The 24,295-nt window shown below is 44.1% G+C and overlaps 2 protein-coding genes across 2 annotated transcripts; both read left to right on the top strand.

Moving 5' to 3' along the window:
• Nucleotides 1-1,793: 1,793 nt before the first annotated feature.
• Nucleotides 1,794-5,666, top strand: KRT31 (keratin 31). Its single transcript, NM_001098551.1, has 7 exons — nucleotides 1,794-2,208; nucleotides 2,405-2,487; nucleotides 2,824-2,980; nucleotides 3,771-3,932; nucleotides 4,024-4,149; nucleotides 4,326-4,546; nucleotides 5,221-5,666. The coding sequence occupies exons 1-7, from the start codon at nucleotides 1,861-1,863 to the stop codon at nucleotides 5,372-5,374; spliced, it is 1,251 nt and encodes a 416-aa protein (NP_001092021.1). The 5' UTR covers nucleotides 1,794-1,860; the 3' UTR covers nucleotides 5,375-5,666.
• Nucleotides 5,667-15,553: 9,887 nt separating this feature from the next.
• KRT34 (keratin 34) lies at nucleotides 15,554-21,728 on the top strand. Its single transcript, NM_001328291.1, is given in 8 exon segments — nucleotides 15,554-15,793; nucleotides 17,148-17,499; nucleotides 17,603-17,685; nucleotides 18,187-18,343; nucleotides 19,667-19,828; nucleotides 19,920-20,045; nucleotides 20,222-20,442; nucleotides 21,251-21,728. Coding segments are annotated over 7 exon segments (1,185 nt in total). The 5' UTR covers nucleotides 15,554-15,793; nucleotides 17,148-17,151; the 3' UTR covers nucleotides 21,339-21,728.
• Nucleotides 21,729-24,295: the final 2,567 nt, after the last annotated feature.

Here is a 24,295-nt window from a genome sequence, read left to right on the forward strand (position 1 = left end):
TGGTACCTTTAGACCTTTGGTTCTTAAAGCAGGTGGCATCTCCAGTCAGGCTGGAGATGGGAAGCCCAGGACAGAATATGGTACATCTTCCTGATGTATCCATTTCTCTTATAGATTTAGGCAAAGTATTTGAAAGTTTAACTGGAAATTTAAAAGGGGCTTTTTAAAAACATTAAAGCCGGCTGGGCGCGGTGGCTCATGCCTGTAATCCCAGCACTTTGGGAGGCCGAGGCGGGTGGATCACAAGGTCAGGAGATTGAGACCATCCTTGCTAACACGGTGAAACTCCATCTCTACTAAAAATACAAAAAATTAGCCGGGCGTGGTGGTGGGCACCTGTAGTCCTAGCTACTCAGGAGGCTGAGGCAGGAGAATGGCATGAATCTGGGAGGTGGAGCTTGCAGTGAGCCGAGATCACTCCACTGCACTCCAGCCTGGGCGACAGAGCGAGACTCCATCTCAAAAAAAAAAAAAAAAAAAAAAAAAATATATATATATATATATATATATAAAGATTAAAGCCAACATGGATATATTATGGAATATAGGGTCAATTCATATGAAGTTTAAAGATCAACTACAAGTGATTTCAGGCCGAGGAGGCCTCTTTGGGCTATCTCCTGACTTTCCTAACATATCCATCTACTCTGTTCGGATACTATGGATAACCTTAGGAAATGTTTGACAAAGACCTCCTTATTCCTTTCTCTCTGCCCCTGAATATCTTTCCTAGATTATTTAAATGCGTTTTTTTGTTTTGTTTTGTTTTTTGAGATGGAATCTTGCTCTGTCACCAGGCTGGAGTGCAGTGGCACCATCTCGGCTTACTGCAACCTTCACCTCCCAGGTTCAAGTGATTCTCCTGCCTCAGCCTCCCGAGTAGCTGGGACTACAGGTGGGTGCCACCATGCCCAGCTATTTTTTTTGTATTTTTAGTAGAGATGGGTTTCACTATGTTGGCCAGGATGCTCTCTATCTCTAGACCTCGTGATCTGCCAGCCTCGGCCTCCCAAAGTATTGAGATTACAGGCGTGAGCCATTGTGCCCAGCCTTAAATGTGTTTTTTATGGCTCTCTCGGTTTGCACTTTTCAGCCTCTTTCAAAACGATCTCTTACCCCAGAAACTTATTGTTCTCCAACTAGTTATCAAAGCCTCTACCTTTAAAATTCTCTCCTCTACAATTTTCTTAAGTAATATGTGGTGGTGGGGGGGAAGTATTACACGGACCCGTAAAACACAAATCGCTGTCTAATCTTTTCAGTCATGTCCTCCATTGATTCTAATCATCCACCTTAAGGCTTCCAAGGCACAGAATGCTCCATCATTTGAAGATTCTTCTCTAAATGCAGAGGGAAAGACAGTCCACTGTGGCCTCTTAATGCAACTTCTTCCTCAAACCAATCCGTGTTTCTCCCTAGAAACGGCAGGTGGACCAGGACATGAGTATGTTTATGGGCCTGCAGGATTATGTGACACAAAAGAATGTCATCGGATGGATCAACACCTCAATTAATGAGGGCAGATACTTGGGCTGGACTGTGTAGCCTCTTTGAAGGCCTACCACAGAACTCTGATTTCATGGGTGGACTGTCTGCGGAGGAGTCCTGACTTAGCAAGAAGCCCAAGTAAAGAATTTTATGGGAGAAGGGACTCTTCAGAGGAAGGCAAATAACAGACTGAAGGAAAGGGCGTTTGAAAAGAAGTGAAGAAATAAAAAGAAAAAAGACATTACATACTGTGTCCACACCCTCTGCAGTGGGATATAAATGCTCCCTAGAGGAAGGAGACCCACAGCTCTGTGGCTTGGAGAATTTAGACTCTGTCTTCAGCCAGGCACTCACTCCCTCCCTCCCAGCACTATGCCCTACAACTTCTGCCTGCCCAGCCTGAGCTGCCGCACCAGCTGCTCCTCCCGGCCCTGCGTGCCCCCCAGCTGCCACAGCTGCACCCTGCCTGGGGCCTGCAACATCCCCGCCAATGTGAGCAACTGCAACTGGTTCTGCGAGGGCTCCTTCAATGGCAGCGAGAAGGAGACCATGCAGTTCCTGAACGACCGCCTGGCCAGCTACCTGGAGAAGGTGCGTCAGCTGGAGCGGGACAACGCGGAGCTGGAGAACCTCATCCGGGAGCGGTCCCAGCAGCAGGAGCCCTTGCTGTGCCCCAGTTACCAGTCCTATTTCAAGACCATTGAGGAGCTCCAGCAGAAGGTGAGCGGCATTGCTGTCATCTCCAAGCAAGAGAGTTTGCTGTGATTCTGTCTGTGATAGAGAAGTGTGTTTCTTGCTTCCGTGCTGTCATAATTCTTGCTTCCTCTTTTATTTCAAAATGGCTTAAGTCATTTTTAAAAAGTTGATGATTTCATATTTATTTTCAGTCCTCACTAAGCCACCTCTCACTCCCCAGATCCTGTGTACCAAGTCTGAGAATGCCAGGCTTGTGGTGCAGATCGACAACGCCAAGCTGGCTGCGGATGATTTCAGAACCAAGTGAGTTGTTTGGAATTTGCACTAGTGTCCATTGCTTCTGTTTAATCTTTAAAGAAAAGGGATTTCCATCTGAAAACAGATCTACCCACCTGTTGTGAAGGATTCTGCAGAGGACTGGGGAGAACCAAGCAAAGAAATGCAAAAATGGATGAGGACTCAAATCAATCTGTTTATTTTGGGATGAATATTGGGTATTGATGGAGCCTCCAGAAACCTCTGTCTCCTGGGCCTATTCATTACAGAAAGTGGAAAGATAAGGCACATGAGGTTATCAAAAATCATTCCTGTGAGTCTTGAAGACCTACCAGATAGTACTCTGACCCTGTCCTTGCACAGGTACCAGACCGAGCTGTCCCTGCGGCAGCTAGTGGAGTCGGACATCAACGGTCTGCGCAGGATCCTGGATGAGCTGACCCTGTGCAAGTCCGACCTAGAGGCCCAGGTGGAGTCCCTGAAGGAGGAGCTGCTCTGCCTCAAGAGCAACCATGAGCAGGTGAGACTAGAAATGAGAAATGCACAAACCTGTCTCAGCCTCTGGCTCAGGGTAGCTTTAGTGATTTGGGGCAGCAGAATGCAGAGTATGAGTACAAGACTGAGGGTTTCCTTTGAAAACATCATGGCAAGAGAAAAATTGGAGAGAGATAAGACCTGTTCATGTTCCCAGACAGGAAACATCTTTCACTTTAAACTAGCACATTATTTGAGTTGCCCAGAGCAGCTCCATGTGCTTGCAGTTGATCAACAGTTGTAGAATGAGTCCTAGCATTGCAGTGTTATTGCTTTGTGAAGTCTTTTTTTTGGCAAAGGCCAAGAAAAAAAAATATCAAACCTTATAAATGTGAGTCTCTACTCTTTCAAAGTATTGGTGAAGAGTGTTTGTGAGATTCTTCCTCTCTCTTGGGAGGGGCCATGACATGCTCTTACCTCTTACTTGACAGCAAGAGTTTTTTGATATATGGTCTGAAATTGCACAGCCTATTTTTTTTTGGCATTCTGAGGTCCTCACAGCCAACTGTAAACTGGGAAAGTTGAATATCAATTAGTTCATCCTTCAGTGGCATCCAAGCAAACTTTTGGGATTTTTTTCTGAAGCCAAGTGCCATGGCACAGCAGATGGTGGGGAGGGGGCTATGCCACATGGAGTGCCTTGAGCTGTCACAAACTGCTCCACTCAAAGTTTCTTTTCCGAGAAAATAGACTAACAGGGTTTCAACAAGCAATGCCATTCCTTAGAGTCCACTCTTTGCTGAGCATAGTAACTCTTGTATTTTCTGCATCCATAGGAGGTCAATACCCTGCGCTGCCAGCTTGGAGACCGCCTCAATGTGGAAGTGGATGCTGCTCCCACTGTGGACCTGAACCGGGTGCTGAACGAGACCAGGAGTCAGTATGAGGCCCTGGTGGAAACCAACCGCAGAGAAGTGGAGCAATGGTTCACCACGCAGGTGGGCATCTAAGCACGTGGCCCCTCAGGATCCAAGGCCCCCCAGGGCCCCAGAGGCAGGGTCTGATCCTTTCTCCCCTTGGGTGTTTCAGACCGAGGAGCTGAACAAGCAGGTGGTATCCAGCTCAGAGCAGCTGCAGTCCTATCAGGCAGAGATCATCGAGCTGAGACGCACAGTCAACGCCCTGGAGATCGAGCTGCAGGCCCAACACAACCTGGTGTGTATTGTTCAGACCTGCTGGTGAGCGATGGGAACTTGGGAGGCAGAGTCCCGGGGATGTGCTTGGGGCCACACACTCTCCTTAGCTCTTGGAGCTTGTGACTTCCTCGGAATCCTATGAAGAAACCCTTTGAAGGAGCAGCTCTCTGACATTCCCAATCTTCCCCACCACAGCGAGACTCTCTGGAAAACACACTGACAGAGAGTGAGGCCCGCTACAGCTCCCAGCTGTCCCAGGTGCAGAGCCTGATCACCAACGTGGAGTCCCAGCTGGCGGAGATCCGCAGTGACCTGGAGCGGCAGAACCAGGAGTACCAGGTGCTGCTGGATGTGCGTGCCCGGCTGGAGTGTGAGATCAACACATACCGGAGCCTGCTGGAGAGCGAGGACTGCAAGTGAGTACATGGGCAGACGTGTTTGATGAAGTGATGCACGTGTGAGTGTAACAGTTAGACACCATGCAAATATTGCATACCTTGGAAAGGAAATTATGCCTTCACACTAGACATGCTCAAACAGAACTCAGACAACATAATATGGCCATCATTTAAAACATAAATGGTTTGGTAGCAAGAGTTGTTTGATGTACAAACTGAAATTGCACTGCCAAGTCTTTGCATTCTACTATGATAATATGCATGACTGCATGATATGTGATCAATGCCTTACTTTTTACAATACTGTATTGTCTAGTGGGTACATTCCCATAGGCTACCTGATTTGATCTTATAATTACCACCAGGTGGGCTGGATCAGTATTCCCTCCATTCTATAGGAAAGTAAACTGGGGCTTGGAGAAGGTAAATGACTCACCCCATGTCATCAGTTTGGCATGAATGGATTTGAGAGTAGACATCAGAGTTTCAGAGTTTCTGTCAACCTTGGTGCTCTATGGCAGGGAGACCATTAACAATTTGAGTTATCTTTGTAGCAGGGGAGTCTGTGCCTTTTCTGTTCTAGGCCAGGTCAAGTCCTTTGACCCAGGCATTCTTACCCTTGGGGATATCTCTGGCATATGATTTTAAAATTGCCCTTAACTCACTTTTCCACATCATTCTTTTGTCTCCAGTCTGCCCAGCAATCCCTGTGCCACGACCAACGCGTGCAGCAAGCCCATCGGACCCTGTCTCTCCAATCCCTGTACCCCTTGTGTCCCTCCTGCCCCCTGCACACCCTGTGCCCCACGCCCCCGCTGTGGGCCCTGCAATTCCTTCGTGCGCTAGAACCTAGGGAATGCCGGAGGAGCAAGGATGCAGGGCCCAGGACTCCAGAGCTGTGACCTGGCTCTGGTTCAACAAAAGGGGCCTGAAAACATCATTTGCATGGCTGGAGTTGCCCGAGTAAGGCAGCCAAGAAACTCACCCAAAGCCTGCAGCCTCCCCAACTACTCCAGACTGTCCTGCTCACCCTTTCCTTCCTGGGGGTCTGTTCCTTCCTATGCTCACCCAGAGAACTCTCTGATGTGCCAGTGGCCCTCCCTTTTAACCTCCTAATAAATATCATTTCCTTGGCAAAGCAGATGCCTTTTTCATTTGTATTCATTTGTTTCAACGTGCTCATCACCTGAGTACGCTATAAAAAGCCACTTGAAAGACAGGCCATATAATGCCCTGACTCTTGGATACCAGAGCAGTTTCATGCCTCAGGGGCAGATGGTGAATCTGGTGCCCTGGACCCAGGAGCGAGGCAGGCAGGCCAGTGGGAAGGAGGGTGGAGGTGCTGAGTGCTGCAGTCCCTATCTCCCCTTAGCTATTCTTGGATTTCCCTTCTAACTTGGACATCTCCCAGAGCTGCTTGTATCCAAATCTGAATGGAGGAGGCATGAGCTGCGGGCTGGAAAGAAGCTCTGGAAAACTCATGTTCTTTCAGCAGGAGTTTCGGGTTCAGTGCTGTATTATTCTGGGTTATTGGTGGTCCAGGCATTTCCCAGCAAAGAAACCCTCTGACCTGCCCTGCTATGCCCAGGAATTCCTCCTTTCCCTTGTGTGGGTCGATCATTATCAGCCTGGGCTTCCAGCTTCTGTCCTCCCTCCTCGACTCCAGGTCTTAGAGACCCCGTCAACTCTTTATTTGATCCTTTGGCCTTTCTCAATTCAATCCAACCAGTACCTGTTGAATACCTACTCTGTGCAGACGCTGGGTGGTGGGATGGGGAGAGACACATGAAGAAACACACAGTTCCTGACTGCAACTTACTGACAATTTGTTAAAAAACTAGTCCCCAAGTAGTGCTGTTATAAGGCCCAGTCCCCTGGCACTGTGAACAGCCGGTGGGTGCTAGAAGGAACTCTGAGTACTGAAAGGGACAATGCTGGTACCCAATGGCATCGGTGTTTATCAAGAAAGGGCATCTCTCTTTGACTCTCATGAAGACCCATGGAAGTGTTTAAGCATAGACCTCCCGAAACCATAGAGGGCCATTTTGATCTGAAGGGATCAGAGGTCTCTGACTTTTCCCACCACACCAGGCTTTCCCAGCGGGTATCAGACTCCACCTGGGTGAAACATAGTCCTGTGTCCTAAAATGATCAAGTGAATCGGAATTTTGTATGTATATATATATAAATATATATATAAAAATATATAAAAAATATATTTTTGTTTGTTTTCCTAAAGCGATGATTCTCTCCACCATAATTTCTCCCTTGATTCTTCTTTTTAAAACTCAAGTTCCAGGATGGATTTGGATTTGTGCTTTGCTGCTTGGCTTGTGAGAAGCCTCTGACCTGGAACTCTGTCTCTACTATGATTCACCCTGTGTCTGTGATTTCCTCCAAACCCAAGGTCAAGCTCAGTCCAGAGGCTCTCTCTCATGTTGCTTGTTTCTTTATTCCACATCCTGCTTATGTATATTATTTTACAATAATACAAAAGTACTGCTAATAGCTCCTGTGGTAGAAAGAATAATTGTCCCCTCCATCCGTCATCAAAATGTTCATGTTCTAATTCCTGGAACCTGGGAATATGTTAGATTACATAAAAAAGGAAATCGAAGTTGCAGACGGAATTAAAGTTGCTAATCAGCTGACTTTACGATAGGGAGATTATCTCGGATTATCAGGTGGACTCAGGGTTCTTAAAAGTGGAAGAGGGAGGCAGAAGAGTGAGAAGGTGATGAAACTATGGACCCAGGTCAGAGTGATGTGATGTGAGAAGAACCTGCCTTGTCCTTGCAGGATTTGAAGATGGAGGAAGTGGGTCATGAGCCAAAGAATGCAGGTCATCTCTAGACCTTGGAAAAAGCAAGCATTCTCCTCTAGACCCTTTAAAGAGAAACACAACCCTGCCAGCCCTCTGATTTTATTTTTATTGTGGTAAAATATGTACAACATAAAATTTACCATTTTAGCCATTTTTAATGTACAATTCAGGGGCATTAAGTACATTCACATTGTTGAACCCTATGCACAGATTCCCACTAATTTTTGGCAAGTCTCTTCAGGAACTGCCTTTAGATTCAATTATGAGTCACAATCCTATGGAGGTGGTTTTAAAAATGATCCAAATTGATTGTCTACGTCACTCACAAGGTTTCTCTTTGAACAGCTTCAAAAAAGTCAAACCTATCCTCAAAGGACAAAGGTTTGTTATCAGCAAACTGGATATTAAAAAGATACAGACATTAACAAAACAGAAATTTCTAAACATGCTTTGACTAGAGATGGCATCCTGGAATAAAGAAAAATTCTGGCTGGAGGCAAAATTTATAGGATCTGTAAATTCTGCCATGTTTTTTAAACCATAAAAATCTCAATCGTTGTAGCTATACCTCCCCTTAAACATTTCCATGTGGCTTTCAAATTATTTCCAGGTGCTCTGTCATCATCATCAGACACACGGCAGGACAGTGGTTCTCAACCTTGGCTGTGTTTGAAATCACCCAGGGAACTTAAACAATTTTTTGAGGCTTGAGTCTGCCCTCAGGGAGTCTGATTTAATTGATCCGGGATTCAGCCTGGTCACTGGGAGTTTTAGAAGCTTTACAGGTGATGAGCCTCCAATGAGCTAGGTTGAGACTCACTTACCAGAACCTGGATTCTAGCTCTGACATTTATGACCTTAATAGCTCTGTGTCTTTGGATAAGTCATGTGGCTTCTCCTAGCTTTAGTTGCCCCAAAGGTAGAGTGGAGATAACCATGTCTTCTCTACTTACTTTATAAACTTGCCAAAGGAAGCATGGAAAAGTGTTTATGGAAACACTTTGTAGACCACGTATTTTTATTAGGATTATTGACAATTTTTATTATTGCTGGTATAGCTAAGTTTCTTAAGGTTAAAAAAGTATCATCATTTTCTTTTTCTTTTTGGATTTAGGTTCAACAGCAGGATTTGCATATTGTCGTATGGTCTTTCACACCATAAATTCTTTCTTCTTTAAACCCAGCTGTGCACCAGAAGTGTATGGTCTGCTCCGCGTATTTGATACTTTTTGGCCCCAGGCTCCTCTTGTGATAGGTGGGCGGGCAGCTCCTTTTTCAGTTGTCTGGGCTATTTGGCATGTCTGATGCTCCTTGGTGACCTGTTTTATTGCCTCCTGAGCTGTCTTGGTCTAAACTCTTAGCCGGCAGGATCTACCACTCTCCGACCTTTGACTTTTCCCTAGGCTTATCTCCTGGATACTTTTGCTGTTTCTTTTCCTTTCTGTTTCCCTGCAAATTTTATGTTTACTTTGGGATGGAGCTAAGGCACTTTTTTTTTCCATCCTTACATCTAGAGTTAAAGCCATCATTTGAGTTTTTTGAGGCCTGAGGCTGCTGCCAGGATCTGCAGGAAGAACAGCAGGCTGTCCAGGAGTGCTCAGCATTTTCCTCTATATAAGCATATCCTGTTACTTCCAGGAGCCAAGCCATGCCATGATAAGCTTGTGGGATTTGTTACTTTTTTTTTTTGGAGATGGAGTCTCGCTCTGTCACCAGGTTGGAGTACAGTGGCGCCATCTCAGCTCACTGCAACCTCTGCGTCCCAGGTTCAAGCAATTCTCTTCCCTCAGCCTCCCAGGTAGCAGGGACTACAGGTGCCCACCACCACACCCAGCTAATTTTTTATATTTTAGTAGAGATGGGGTTTCACCATGTTGGCCAGGATGGTCTCCATCTCTTGACCTCGTGATCTGCCTGCCTCGGCCTCCCAAAGTGCTGGGATTACAGGCGTGAGCCACTGCGCCCAGATGGGATTTGTTACTTTTTAAACTCCCAGTTTGCTGAGGAGTAAAGCAATGTGCAGGAAGCCTAGGTGTGTCTTGTCTGGTGCTCATAGCTGGTATTGGAATCCAGGATCTCTCTTCTGCATTTTCTCCCAGCTGTTATGTTTTGTCACAGCCTGGCCTAGGTCAGTGTCTCATCTCTCTAACTCACAATAAATATGATGGGTCAGGCCGACTGAAGCCTGCTTACTTGTGTCATTTTGAATGAGTTAAATTTCCTCCCGACATTTCAGATTCTTCATCTCTGCTACATGATGACAAAAATGGAACCTGAACACTCAGGTTCTGGGGTGAGGATGAAATACTATATGCAAAGGTACCTAGTAGACTATCTGACTAGAAAGTGATTGATTGATATTCATTTCAGTACTACCTTACTGTCTGGGCACTAGTTTTCTCCTCCATAAATTCAGGTCCTTCTAGCTTTAGAGTTCTTTGATTCTAGGAAACTGAATTTACTTCTGAGATGAACTTTTACAGGGTTAAAACTCATGGTTAGAAGGGTAGTCTTTCTTCTAAGTTCTAAATCACTTAGGTCATGTGATTATGCATTTTAATTTGCTTAGATGTTCAGAAAAGACAATCTAGTTTCCAGTTTGGATCAATTATGCAAAAGGACGATTATTTCCCTGTGGAGAAAAATAAATGAGTAAGACTTGGCCTTAGTTCAGGAAGGTACCATAGAGATTAGCTGGGTGCCCAAAGGCTTGGGCAGAGAGGCCTTTGGAGGAATGATGGAGTATGAAGGGGTGGGGAACAGGGCCCTAGAGGGGACCAGAAGGAAAGACTATGAAGTAAGAGGCAATGGGAAGCAATGAATATTTCCCTCACAAACCAGAGAAACCTCTGTGCCAAATATAAAGGTTTTGTGCTGTGTTTAGGTGTTCATGATCAGGAGTCATAGACCTGAATTGTTCAAATCCCTGCTCCACCATTTATTGCCTGTATCTAGGGCAAATTTGGAGCCTTTTCCAGTTTATTTCTTTATCTGTAACATGGGAATAATAGGCCAACCTTATACAGTTGTTGGGAGAATCAAATGAGAAATGTGCCAAAGTGCTTAGTGCCTTGTTTGGCATCTAATAAGCCTTGATGAAATGGCAGAATCATCATCAACAACAACACTGCCATTATTATCATTATTACAAATGCTTGCACAGAGCTATAAGTCTAGAAGATTCCAAGAGGATAACAAAAGCACATTTCAATCCCAGTACCAGAAAAGAGGCTTTGGTGATATTACAATTTCATGTGGAGAACTTGTCCTCCTCAAGAACTACCCCAAATAAGATAACCAAACCCACAAGATCAGGAACTTAGCAGAGAAGATAGAGGTAATGGTTATCTGCCAACTTCCTATTTCAACCACTAAGTTAATGTTAACATTTGCATTTTGATGGTTAATTTATGAATAGAGTTCTGTGCCCCTTGTACTTACAAGGTAAGTGGGTGAAGTTTGAGCACCACTGGGTTGGGATGGGCAATGGGCAATTTGTCTGCTTAACAAAGTAGAATTTTCACAAAATTCTTCATCTGAGCCACCTGGGTCAACAATAGGAACAATGAAGTTTATGGAAATAAACATCATCACCCCCTCCCCCAAACATGTTCACACACAATACCTTACCTTTTGCAAAACAAAAACAAAAACAAAAACAAACAAACAAAAAAACAAAACTATGAGGTAGGCAGCATTATTATTATTTCAATTCAAGAGATGAGATAAACAAGACTCAAAAAAGGGAATGAACTTCTCTGAGCTCATATCATAGGTAAGGATGTAAATCCAGGTCATTTAATTTCAAATTCGTGTTTTTTGGAGAGTGACATCAGCAAGATGAGGGAATAAGCAGCCCTGGACCCTCCTCACCCTCATGGACACACTAATTCAATAATAAAACTCAGATAAATTTTATTTGTGAGAAATCTAGTAACAATTTGAGAGGCTCTTGCACCCTGGATGAGTGTAAAACCAGCCAAATCAAAGTTGGTAGAAAGATTTTAAGATACTCTATCACAATAATCCCTGCTTTCTCAGCTTAGTGTCATATAGTTAGGAGGAAATCCCCAGCTCCCAGCTTCTTTGCAGGGAGAGGAGGAAATAACTGGACCATACATCCAACATTCAGATTTTTCTGTGGGCTGCCAACGCACTAGCTTCTGTCTTGCCTGTCTTAGAATGCGGATGGAATCCAGCATACTCCAGACATCTAGGAGCCATTGAGAACAAAGAGGGTAATTTTAACAAGCACATGAATATTCACCACAGCCCTCTCCCCCGGCCAAGTTCAGAGCGAGCCAGTGAAAAACCCTGGGTCCCAGGCTCTCCCTGGAGAGAGAAAGAGTTAGACCTGTGTCCAATATTCTGACTTTTCTGTGGACAGTATCAGGGATGGGCTTCTGTCTCACCTGTGCCAGAGTGCTGATGGAAACTAGCCATACTCAAGATGCCTGGAGGCTGCAAAGATGGTGGTTTGGACTAGCACAAAAATTTGAGAGGTCCCCAGTATCTCTGGCTGGGCTGATTGGTGAAGTTCTTCTCCAGTACAAGGCCAGTCCATGAAGATTGGGAGAGGTGGCTGTTTTGTCTAATGCACAGACACCAGCACAAAGATCCAAGGATAATGAAGAAACAGGGAAATATGTCCTAAACAAAGGTACAAGATAAATCTCCTGAAGTTGACCCCAATGAAAGAGATATACAATTTACCTGAAAGAGAATTTGAAATAACCATATATTCAAAATAGAGAATTCAAAATAACCATATAATCATAGGCTGGGCATAATGGCTCATGCTTGTAATCCCAGCACTTTGGGAGGCCAAGGTGGGTAGATCACTTGAGGTCAGGAGTTTGAGACCAGCCTGGCCAACAGAGCAAAACCCCATCTCTACTAAAAATATAAAAATTGGCTGGGCACAGTGGTGCGCAACTGTAATCCCAGCTACTCAGGAGGCTGAGGTATGAGAAATGCTTGAATCCAGGAGGTGGAGGTTGCAGTGAGCCGAAATCATGCCACTGCACTCCATCCTGGGCAACACAGTGAGAATCTGTCTCAACAAAACAAAACAAAACAAAACAAAACAAAATAAAAACAAAATAACCATAATTAAAGATGCTCTGCAAGGCCAGAAGAACAATACACAAAGTGAGAATTTTCAACAAAAAGGCAGAAAATACAAAAAGTACCAAACAGAAATCATGCTGCTGAAAAATACAATAACTGAATTGAAAAATTCAATAGAGGGATTCAATAGCACACGAAATCAAGCAGGAGATAGGATCAGTGAACTCAAAGTCAGGCCATTGGAAATTATCCAGAGGAACAAAAAGAAAAAAGAATAAAAAAGAGTAAAGAAAGCTTAAGAGATGTATGGGACATCATCAAGCAGACCAACATTCACATTAGGAAGATCCAGAAGGAGAAGAGAGAGAGAAAGTTTAGAAAACTTATTAAAAAAAATAATGGCTCAAAACTCCTGAAACCTGAGAAAGAACATTGACATCCAGATCCAGGAAGCCCAGTGTATCCCAAATAAGATGTTCAAATAAATCAAAGTGATACACATTATAATTGAATTGTCAGAAGTCAAAGACAAAGAGGGAATTTTGAAAGCAACAAGAGAAAAGTGACATCATGTACAAGGGAACCTCCATAAGGTAATTAATAAATTTCTTAGCAGAAACTTTGCAGGCCAGAAGGACATGGGATAATATATTTAAAGTGCTGAAAACAAACAAACCAACAAACAAACAAACAAACTGCCAACCAAGAATATCATTCCCAGCACAATTATCCTTCAAAACTGAAGGAGAGATACAGACTTTTATAGATAAACAAAAGCTGAGGTAGTTCATCATCACTGGACCTGCCTTACAAAAAATGTTAAAGGAAGTTCTTTAAGTTGGAACAAAAGGATGTTAAACAGTAATATAAATGCATGTGAAAGTATAAAACTTGCTGGTAAACGTAAATACATTGATAAATATAGACTACTGTAATACTATAATGGTGGTAGGTAAATCACTCTTTTAATTCTACTATAAAATTTATTTATTTATTTATTTATTTATTTTGAGACAGAGTTTCACTCTTGTCACCCAGGCTGGTATGCAGTGGTGTGATCTCGGCTCACTGCAACCTCCGCCTCCTGGGTTCAAGCGATTCTCCTGTCTCAGCCTCCTGAGTAGCTGGGATTATAGGCGCCTGCCACCACGCCCAGCTAATATTTATATTTTTAGTACAGACGGGGTTTCTCCATGTTGGCCAGGATGGTCTCGAACTCCTGACCTCAGGTGATCTGCCCTCCTCAGCCTCCAAAAGTGCTGGGATTATAGGTGTGAGCCACCACACTTGGCCCTCTACTATAAAATTTAAAAGATAAAAGTATTAAAAATAACTATAACTATAAAAATAGGTTAATGCATGCGCAATATAACAAGATGTAAATAATGACATCAATACATAAAAGATGTGTGTGGGAGAAGCAAAAGAGTAGTTTTTGTACGCAGTGAAAGTTATCAGCTAAAAACAGACAGTTATAAGTTGTTTCATATAAGCCCTATGATGATCACAAAAAAATACCTATAGAAGATACACAAAAGAAAAAGAAAAAAGAATAAAAACATATCAATACAAAAATCCATGAAACACAAAGGAAGACAGCAAGATAGGAAAAGAGAGACAAAAGAACTCTGAGAAAGACAAAAGAATTAACAAAATGGCAATATTAGTCTTTCCCTATCAATAATTTATTGAAATGTAAATGAATTAAACTCTCCAATCAAAAGACATGGAGTAGCTGAATGGATTTTCAAAAAACCAACAAGTTCTATCTACATACTATCTAGAAGAGACTGATTTTAGATTTAAAGACAATGTATAGGCTGAAAGTGAAGGAATGGGAAAAAAAATATTCCGTACAAATGGTAACCAAAAGACAGCTGGATGGCTGTACTTATATATCAGACAAAATAGTCTTTAAGTCAAAAATTGTCACAAAAGGCAAAGAAGAACATTATATAATAATGAAAAAATTCACCAGGAAGATATAACAATTGCACACATATATGAACCCAACATCAGAGCACCTAATATATATATAACAAACATTGACAGAACCAAAGGGAGAAATAGACAATGCAATAATAGAAGAATTCAGTAACTCACTTTTGATAATGAATAGAACATTCAGATAGAAAATCAACAAGGAAACAACAGATTTGAGCAATACTATAGAACAAATGGACCTAACAAATAACACGTTCTATCCAATGGTAGCAGAATGCATATTCTCCAGTGCATGCGGAACATTCTCCAGGATAGATCACATGTTGGGTCACAAAACAAGTCTTAACGAATTTAAGAGGATTGAAATCATACTAAGTATCTTTTCCTACCACAATGGAATGAAACTAGAAAACTAGAACGGAAATAGGAAAAAAACTGAAAAATACACAAATATGTAGAAATTAAAAAACATTTAAATAATCAATGGGTCAAAGAAGAAATCAAAAAGGAAATTAGAAAATATCTTGAGACAAATGAAAATGAGAACACAACGTATCAAAATTTATGGGATGCAGCAAAAGTAGTACTAAGAGGAAAGTTTTATATATGTATATACATAAACCTATATCTAAACATACACACACGCCTACCATGTACCTACAAAAATTAAAAAATTAAAAAAGATAAAGAACAAACTAAGCTCAAAGTTAGCAGCAGGAAGGATATAATAACACTTTTTGCTCTAAATTTTATTATGACACGATAAAACTTAGAGCAGAAATAAATAAAAATAGAGACTAGAAAAACAATAGCAAAGAATCAATGAAACAGAGTTTTTTTGAAAGACACAGAAAATTTACAAACCTCTAGATAGACTAAGAAAAAAAGAGGAAACACTCAAATAAATAAAATCGAAGATGTGCTTTTCTGCTCCTCTCATGCTGCCTTTGAAATTCAGATGCAGCCTTCTTTAAATGATTTGTATTGTGTTCCACAAATAATCTTTTGGGACTTCTTTCTGAAACATGACTTTGTTTCTCTGCAGAACAAAGGCAAGGTAGAGTGACAGGGAAAAGAAGTGAGGTAGGGAAGGCTATTCTGTGAAGAGTGATTATTGGGCAATAGAGAGGCTCCCTAGGTTATGCAAGAGTCAAAGGGTAACTGGATCCCAGAGGTGATAGAAGCACACTTATCAGAGACAGTGTCTACTTGTAGGGACAACAGAGTAAATCTGCATTCTCATGGGCACTGTGGCTTGTCCTGGAAGCATCTCAGGCTGGCATAGTCATACCTCTAGGAGAGTTAATACTCTAGAAAGAGGAACAAGTCTAGAAATAAGATGATAGAAATTTCCAGAGAATTTGAGAAAAAGCCACCATGGATACAAAGATACCTCTGAGCACCCTTGCTCCAATTTTCATTTCTTGGTGAGTCTGCAATATTATGCTTCATATTCATGCTTCAGTGCTGCCATCTGAACTCTCACTGCTCCAGACTGTTTCCAGCATATTTTTTCTTCTAGATATTTCTACTCTTGCTCATCTTTAGAGAGGCTGTTGCTTTAGTACAAGTTGGCAAATTTTTTAATTTTAGAGCTTTGTGGACACTATAGTCTCTGTCACAACTACACAACTCTGCCACTGTAGCACAAAAGCAGCCATATACAATAGCTAAACAAATGGGCATGGCTGTGTTCCATTAAAACTTTATTTACTGCCGGGCGCATTGGCTCACGCCTGTAATCCCAGCACTTTGGGAGGCCGAGGCGGGCGGATCACGAGGTCAGGAGTTCAAGAGCAGCCTGGCCAACATGGTGAAACCCCATTTCTGCTAAAAACACAAAAATTAGCCGGGTGTGGTGGCGGGCACCTGTAATCCCAGCTACTCGGGGGGCTGAGGCAGATAATTGCTTGAACCCGGGAGGTGGAGGTTGCAGTGAGCCGAGATCGTGCCACTGCACTCCAGCCTGGGCGACAGAGTGAGACTCTGTCTCAAAAAAAAAAAAAACAGAAAACAAACAAACAAAAACTTTATTTACAAAAATTCAGCAGGGTAAACTTGACGTGTGGGCTGCCGTTTGCAGATGCCCTCTTTTAGGTATATTCCCATCCATTCCATTGGTTTCCATTTTACTTTCTCATTTCTCAACCATGAACATGCCATTGTTTTCAGTTGCTCCATGTGTTGGCAAGTTCCCTAAACCCCAACCAATAGTAAGGCTCAGGATCATTTCGGCGAATACAGGTTGAGTTTCTGCTATAAAAACAAATTGAATGCTGAAACATGGATGAATGTGGGAGGAAAGAGTTACTTGGAAGAGTAACTCTCAAAGCTCTCTCTCAGAGCTCTCTCTCTGGGGAGAAAGAACAGTGGCGGAAACTCCTGGGTGAGGAATCCCTGATTCCCAAACAACTCCACCCCATGTCCCTGGCTGTCCTCCCCTCTGAGTAATGCAGACAGCCTTTTGGGGCTGTGATGATTCTATCTCCTATGAAGCCATCTGATGAAACTCTGATTTCACCAACCACTAGCACCCAGGAAGAGCCTGGTATGACATAAGCTGAATGGAATAATTTTATGGGTTGAGGGGGGACTCTTTAGAAGCATCTAACTGGCATATTTTGGAGAAAAATTAGCTGAAGCATTAGGAAAGGAAACTATGCTGTATGCCAAGCCCCCACCCACAATTAATGGTATAAAAGGACTGCAGAGGAAGGAGAGACTCAATCCTGCCCACATCCACCTCCAGCAGCTTACCTGCTTTTCCATTACCTGTTCCAGCACCATGTCTTACAGTTGTTGCCTGCCCAGCCTGGGCTGCCGCACCAGCTGCTCCTCCCGGCCCTGCGTGCCCCCCAGCTGCCACGGCTACACCCTGCCTGGGGCCTGCAACATCCCCGCCAATGTGAGCAACTGCAACTGGTTCTGCGAGGGCTCCTTCAATGGCAGCGAGAAGGAGACCATGCAGTTCCTGAACGACCGCCTGGCCAGCTACCTGGAGAAGGTGCGTCAGCTGGAGCGGGACAACGCGGAGCTGGAGAAACTCATCCAGGAGCGGTCCCAGCAGCAGGAGCCCTTGCTGTGCCCCAGCTACCAGTCCTACTTCAAGACCATTGAGGAGCTCCAGCAGAAGGTGAGGGGGTTGGCCATATGGGGGGCCAGCAGCAGCTGGCTCTCTTTGAACAGTAAGACATTTTCAAGTTCAAGTGTACCTCATGAGAGAAATTTCTTTTCAGATTCTGTGTGCCAAGGCTGAGAATGCCAGGCTGGTGGTGAACATTGACAATGCCAAGCTGGCCTCTGACGACTTCAGAAGCAAGTATGTTGAACTTCAAGGTCCCTATGGTTCTTTCATGGCCCTAGGGACCTACTATTGCCTGGAAGAGAGGAGAAAGCCATTTCTCCCTATTTCTCCTCCTAGGGCTGGTTATGTAAAATTAGTTTCAAATAGGGAACTAGACTCATGTGCTGCCTGCTCTTTGGTCTATACTGGTTTTTTTGGAAGTGTTTCTTAAACCACAAAATTCAGAGGTTGAAATGAATTGTTCTTTGGGAATTGATTTGGTGGTATATTAGCTAACAAAACCGAGAACACAGTGAGAGACTTCATCTCATGTGTGCCTGTGGGCTCCTCGTGGTGTTAGGTGAGTCAGGGAACCTCTTCAGCCTATCCATGGACAGCTTGACTGAAGCATATGGAAGAGAAGAGGCAGAAAACTGTGTAAGTTCAAGAAGATTCAGGCCAATTCTACCCAAACAACACATGAGAGGGGAAGGTGGTTTTCTTTCCTGACTTATCCTCCCACTCCGACGCGTGCAGGTACCAGACGGAGCAGTCCCTGAGGCTGTTGGTGGAGTCGGACATCAACAGCATACGCAGGATCCTGGATGAGCTGACCCTCTGCAAGTCTGACCTGGAGTCCCAGGTGGAGTCCCTGAGGGAGGAGCTGATCTGTTTGAAGAAGAACCATGAGGAGGTATGAAAAAAATTCACAAAAGCAGGCCTCAGAACTAAGCTACTAGCACTGGGAATCAGGAGAGGATTACTGTCTGGATCCCTGGTCTGGGATCCTTCTCTGAGGAACTCAAGATGTTCTCAGAGAGTGATGGTGCTACATCCATATCAAGGAGTGGAGTGAGCTGCTCATTCTTCAGCGGCTGGGTGAGGGTTAGGCAGGTGTTGGAATTACTGAGGAGGGACATCATTCATTGAGCCCTGCTCTCTGCTGATCACTGCTAGGTCCTGAATTTGGTGGTGGAGATGGAGGGACAAAAAAGAAGTAAGACATGGCCCTTTTCTTAAAAGAGCTCACAGTCTAGTATAGAAAGACAGTCATATAAACACAGTGATATAAACAAGACAGAGTGAAACAAGTACCATATGAGATGTACAAGCAGTAAGCTCTAGAAATAATCCAGGCTGCCCAAGAGGAGATAGGGAACTCTTCTCAGATGCAAAGAGGAGGATTCCAGTACTTGGGTGTTTCAGTCTGAGGGAAGAGGTTGAACAAAGACACAGAAGTGGCAGGGCAGGGTGTATCTGGGTATGGCTGGGCATGCAGTACCTCCAAGGGTGTGATGAAAGTGAAGATGTGATGGGAAGCGAGGAAGGACTTGCATATGCCAAGGAGTTTAGACTTAGTCTTGTAGAAGGTGTGAGGTTGTTTCAGTTTCTATGGGACAACAATTGACTCCCTGTTGGAGTTTATTGCTATAAAATGTGTGTCACTCTTTGGGAATGATCAGAATCTTCCTTTTAGTGCTTTTTTTTTTTTTGACGGAGTCATGCTCTGTCACCAGGCTGGAGTGCAGTGGCGTGATCTAGGCTCACTGTAACATCCGACTCCCTGGTTCAAGTGATTCACTTGCCTCAGCCTCCTGAGTAGCTGGGATTACAGGCACGTGCCACCACGCCCAGCTAATTTTTGTATTTTTAGTAGAGACGGGGTTTCACCATGTTGGCTAGGATGGTTTCGATCTCCTGACTTCGTGATCCACCTGCCTCCGCCTCCCAAAGTGCTGGGATTACAGGCTTGAGCCACTGTGCCCGGCCCCTTTTAGTGCTTTCTGGGCAGCATCAAGCTCATTTTCCCAGAGCAGGAAGATGGCACATCTTCCATGGGACAGCAATTGATGTGATCCCTGTTGGAGTTTATTGCTATAAAATGTGTGTGTCACTCTTTGGGAATGATCAGAATATTCCTTTTAGTGCTTTTTGGGCAGTATTGTGCTCATTTCCCTGGAGCAGGAAAATGGCAGATCCATTGCCGTAGGTTCATTGTTTCCCTTTTCTCCAACAGGAGGTTAACACCCTGCGCTCCCAGCTTGGAGACCGCCTCAACGTGGAGGTGGACACTGCCCCCACTGTGGACCTGAACCAGGTCCTGAACGAGACCAGGAGTCAGTATGAGGCTCTGGTGGAAACTAACCGCAGGGAAGTGGAGCAATGGTTCGCCACGCAGGTGGGCATCTAAGCACATGGCCACTCAGGACCCGAGGTGACCCAGGGCCCTGGAGACAGGGTCTGATCCTTTCCCCACTTGGGTGTTTCAGACCGAGGAGCTGAACAAGCAGGTGGTATCCAGCTCAGAGCAGCTGCAGTCCTACCAGGCGGAGATCATCGAGCTGAGACGCACGGTCAATGCCCTGGAGATCGAGCTGCAGGCCCAGCACAACCTGGTGTGTATTGTTCAGACCTGCTGGTGAGCGATGGGAACTTGGGAGGCAGAGTCCCGGGGATGTGCTTGGGGCCACACACTCTCCTTAGCTCTTGGAGCTTGTGACTTCCTTGTAATCCTGTGAAGAAACCCTTTGAAGGAGCAGCTCTCTGACATTCCTGATCTTCCCCACCACAGCGAGACTCTCTGGAAAACACGCTGACGGAGAGCGAGGCCCGCTACAGCTCCCAGCTGTCCCAGGTGCAGAGACTGATCACCAACGTGGAGTCCCAGCTGGCGGAGATCCGCAGTGACCTGGAGCGGCAGAACCAGGAGTACCAGGTGCTGCTGGATGTGCGTGCCCGGCTGGAGTGTGAGATTAACACGTACCGGAGCCTCCTGGAGAGTGAGGACTGCAAGTGAGTATGGGGCAAATAATGCCTGGGAAGAATGTGTACAGTGGGATATTGTAGGCACACAAATGGTGGCCATGTTTTCAGCTAGTCAGGCAACACACATTAACTGTGTAGCATGTGTCCAGTGATCTGTGATAGCTAAGCAGAGGGAGGCCAAAGGTAAGGGAACAGCCCTGTCTCAGGGGGCTAACAATGGAGGAGTGGTGGCAGGAGCTGGCCAGTCGTAGGAATAACATTTGTGTAAGGCACATTAAGTTCCAGGAGACCTCAAGAGTATGAGATAATATTTTTGAAAAGCACAATTTTTCCACCTCTGCACATGGCATTCTGGGAGAGAGAGAAGGGTTTGGTAGTAATCAGAACTTGGTTCTGGCTGGGTGCAATGGCTCATGCCTATAATCCACTTTGGGAGGTTGAGGTGGGTGGATCACTTGAGGTCAGGAGTTCAAGACCAGCCTGGCCAACATGGTGAAACCCCATCGCTACCAAAAATACAAAAAATTAGCCAGGCATGGTGACGCATGCCTGTGATCCTAACTACTTGGGAAGCTGAGGCAGGAGAATTGCTTGAACCTGGGAGGCATAGTGAGCCTTGGCTCCCACTTGCAGTGAGCCAAGATCACACCACTGCACTCCAGCCTAGGCAACAGAGCAAGACCCTGTCTCAAAAACAAAACAAAACAAAACAAAAAGAACTTGATTCCAACTAACTCCAGCCACTGAGAATTCACAGGTTGTGTCATTAAGCCCAAGGTATTATGTGCATTAAAACCTCCTCCTAAAGCCATTCTAAACCTCCTTGTCCTCCTAGGCTCCCCTGCAACCCATGCGCCACCACCAATGCTAGTGGCAACTCCTGTGGACCCTGTGGCACCTCTCAAAAGGGTTGCTGTAATTGAAAAGCTTGTATCCTCTTTGAAGACATCTACAAAGCCATTTAGATCAACCACAGGAAGGATCCTCCAGTCCTGACTTTTCTGGAGCTCAGCTGACATCAAGAAACCTCATCTTGCCTCTATGTTATTTCTAGAATGCTGAAAAGCTTTCCTGACCCAAGCAAAGACACACATCATCAACTTCCAATGTCTGGACAACTCCTTCCTGTTGAGGGTCGAGCCTCTTTGTTTCTAAAGATGTTCAGCTCCCTGTAATCTGAGCTCCAGTTACTACTTAGGGTGTTTCCTGAACATACTACTGCATTTCCTGTTTTCCTTTTTTCTTTGGCATTCTCTGGAATGCAAGGAGGAGAGTTCATTTACTTCCCAATAAACTTCATTTCTCTGGCATAATAAATGTTTCTCATTCATATTCATGCATTGTAAATTACTCATCATGGCTGTTTCATAAAAATACCCCTTCATTAGGAGAATAAAATGAAGTAAATGACTGAGCCAAGCCTTTATGCTTCACCAGAAACACTGATGTAGACAGGGAAGGACGTCCTTCTGGGAGACTCCCACCCAGGGTAGGCCATGCAGGAAACCTGGCCTTCAATACCCATGCTTGCCTTGCCTTGACTACAGGGCCCTTGGCAATTTTGCAAAGCCTCCCCAGACTTCACTGTTATCTCCAGCTCTCACCCTCATCAGAATAGAATGTTCTGCTTCCCTTTCTCCTAAACTGCCTGAAGAAACTACAGAAACTGCTTCTACAGAAACTGTTCAAAGAGCAGTGTTTCTCTCCTCTCAACCTCTCTGCTGCTCCTGCCTTGCTGATATAGATACCTACTCCTCCCTTAAAATACATCTTCATTGATTTCCATAACCCTGCACACTCTGGGTCTTCTTGTAATATCTCTAATTACCTGTTCTCTGTTGTCTTGTTAGCTGTCTTCCCCTTTTTGTCCCAAATGAAGGAAACACCTATATTCTCAGCCCTCTGTCTTTCTCTTTCTACGTCCCTGTTCATGTAGATCTAGCTCCTCTATGCTGCTGACTGCCACATCTCCCTCTCATCTCAGCTCAGTTTCCAGGTTTTCTGTTGCGCATATGACAGCTTCACTTGGTATCAGGTCATTACATCATGTTTAATTGGACTAAAACGTATTTTTCCCAAACTGGTTCATCTTGCTGCCCACTTGTTATGCCTGGCATGTTGTCCTCCAGATAGACCCTTTAAATGCAGTCCTTACCTTTCCCCTCTTCAAGTTTATTCTTTCCCCTAAATCTTTGGTCTTATCCATAATGTTCTTCCATAGCCTCTTTATCATTTCATTTTCTATAATTCCAAGAAAGGCCAATGTTCATTAAACATCTCCCCCAAAACATTAATCTTACCCCACACCCCACTTGCTTCATCCCTGAATTTTTAAAGCTTTCAATTTTATAGGCCAGTCTCAATTATCCATTTAATTTAATCCTATCTGATTGACACAACTGCAATCAATCATCTATAGTGTGTGCTGGGTACTGTGGGCGGTACTGAGAAACACAAATAAGTGAATCCCAGTCTCGGCCCACAGCATGTTTTACAGTTTAGAGTGGATGAGACAAAGCTACAGTCATCATAGACAAATATCAGTGTGGCTCAAGAAAGGTGTAGATAAAGAATTACGAATTTCAGATGTGTGAGAGAATGAAAAGAAGAGGCTCCAAGAAGGAGGGAGCACTCAATCAAAGCCTTGAAAACCCAAATGTTCTGTTGATATAAATTTTGTGTGCCTGTCTTGTTGACTGCAGGCCCTTCAGTAGAGGCAATATCATCACTTAATTAAAGACAATGTAAACCATGGAATACTGTAAGTGGAATAAATAAGGAAGAGTAACACTAATGAAAATTCATGAGAAGGTTATTAAAACTTTATATACTTCCCATAGTTTCAACTTCAATCAATGATTACTGTATGATATTAGCATAATTCTGAAATAAAGTTTGCTGGGAAATGTCTGGTCAGGTGAGTGTGTGTAGGCCATAGAAGAGGGAAAGCTTTGGCCAGGCGCAGTGGCTCACGCCTGTAATCCCAGCACTTTGGGAGGCTGAGGCAGGTGGATCATGAGGTCAGGAGATTGAGACCATCCTGGCTAACACGGTGAAACCCCATCTGTACTGAAAATACAAAAAAAAAAAAAAAAAATTAGCCAGGCATATTGGCACACACCTGTAGTCCCAGCTACTCAGGAGGCTGAGGCAGGGGAATAGCTTGAACCCAAGAGGCGGAGGTTGCAGTGAGCCAAGATCGTGCCACTGCACTCCAGCCTGGATGATAGAGTGAGACTTTGTCTCAAAAAAAAAAGAAGAGGGAAAGTTTTCCTGAGCATGAACTTTGCCTGGAGGAGTTATGAGGTGTGTTTAGAAATTGACAACCCAATCCCTAGCCTAGAACAGAGGGTAAGTGTGGTAATAGGAGATGAAACTGCAAGGTAGTTAGGTACGGCCATATTTGGAAGTGCTCCGAATGATTATACATGAGATTTTCTTGTAAGGGAGTTTGCCATATGATATATCTGGCAGCTGTGTACAGGTTGGGTTGTGAGGAGTCCTAGAAGCTGGATGAAATAGAAGGAAGATCAATTAAGAGGTGAGAGACAATAAGGACTGAGATAAGTGGAGGAGAGTGAGGCCAAAGAGGGGTAGGTTTTAGAGGCATGGCTTAAATATGGAAGCTGAGTAAAGATAGAGGAACAATGGAAAGAAAAGGAAGGAAACTAGTACTGATCACACACTGTATTAGGGTTATCCAGAAAAACAGAAACAGTAGGCTATGTATAGATACATAGAAAGAGATTTATTATGAGGAATTAGCTTATATGATTATGGAGGCTGAGAAGTTTCATAATCTGCTGTCTTCAAGGTGGAGGCCCAGGAAAGCCAGTGGTATAATTCCAATCCAAACCCAAAGGACTGAGAATCAGGAAGG

Source organism: Pan troglodytes, chromosome 19 (assembly GCF_028858775.2).
Source record: "Pan troglodytes isolate AG18354 chromosome 19, NHGRI_mPanTro3-v2.0_pri, whole genome shotgun sequence".
NCBI classification, from domain to species: Eukaryota; Metazoa; Chordata; class Mammalia; order Primates; family Hominidae; genus Pan; species Pan troglodytes.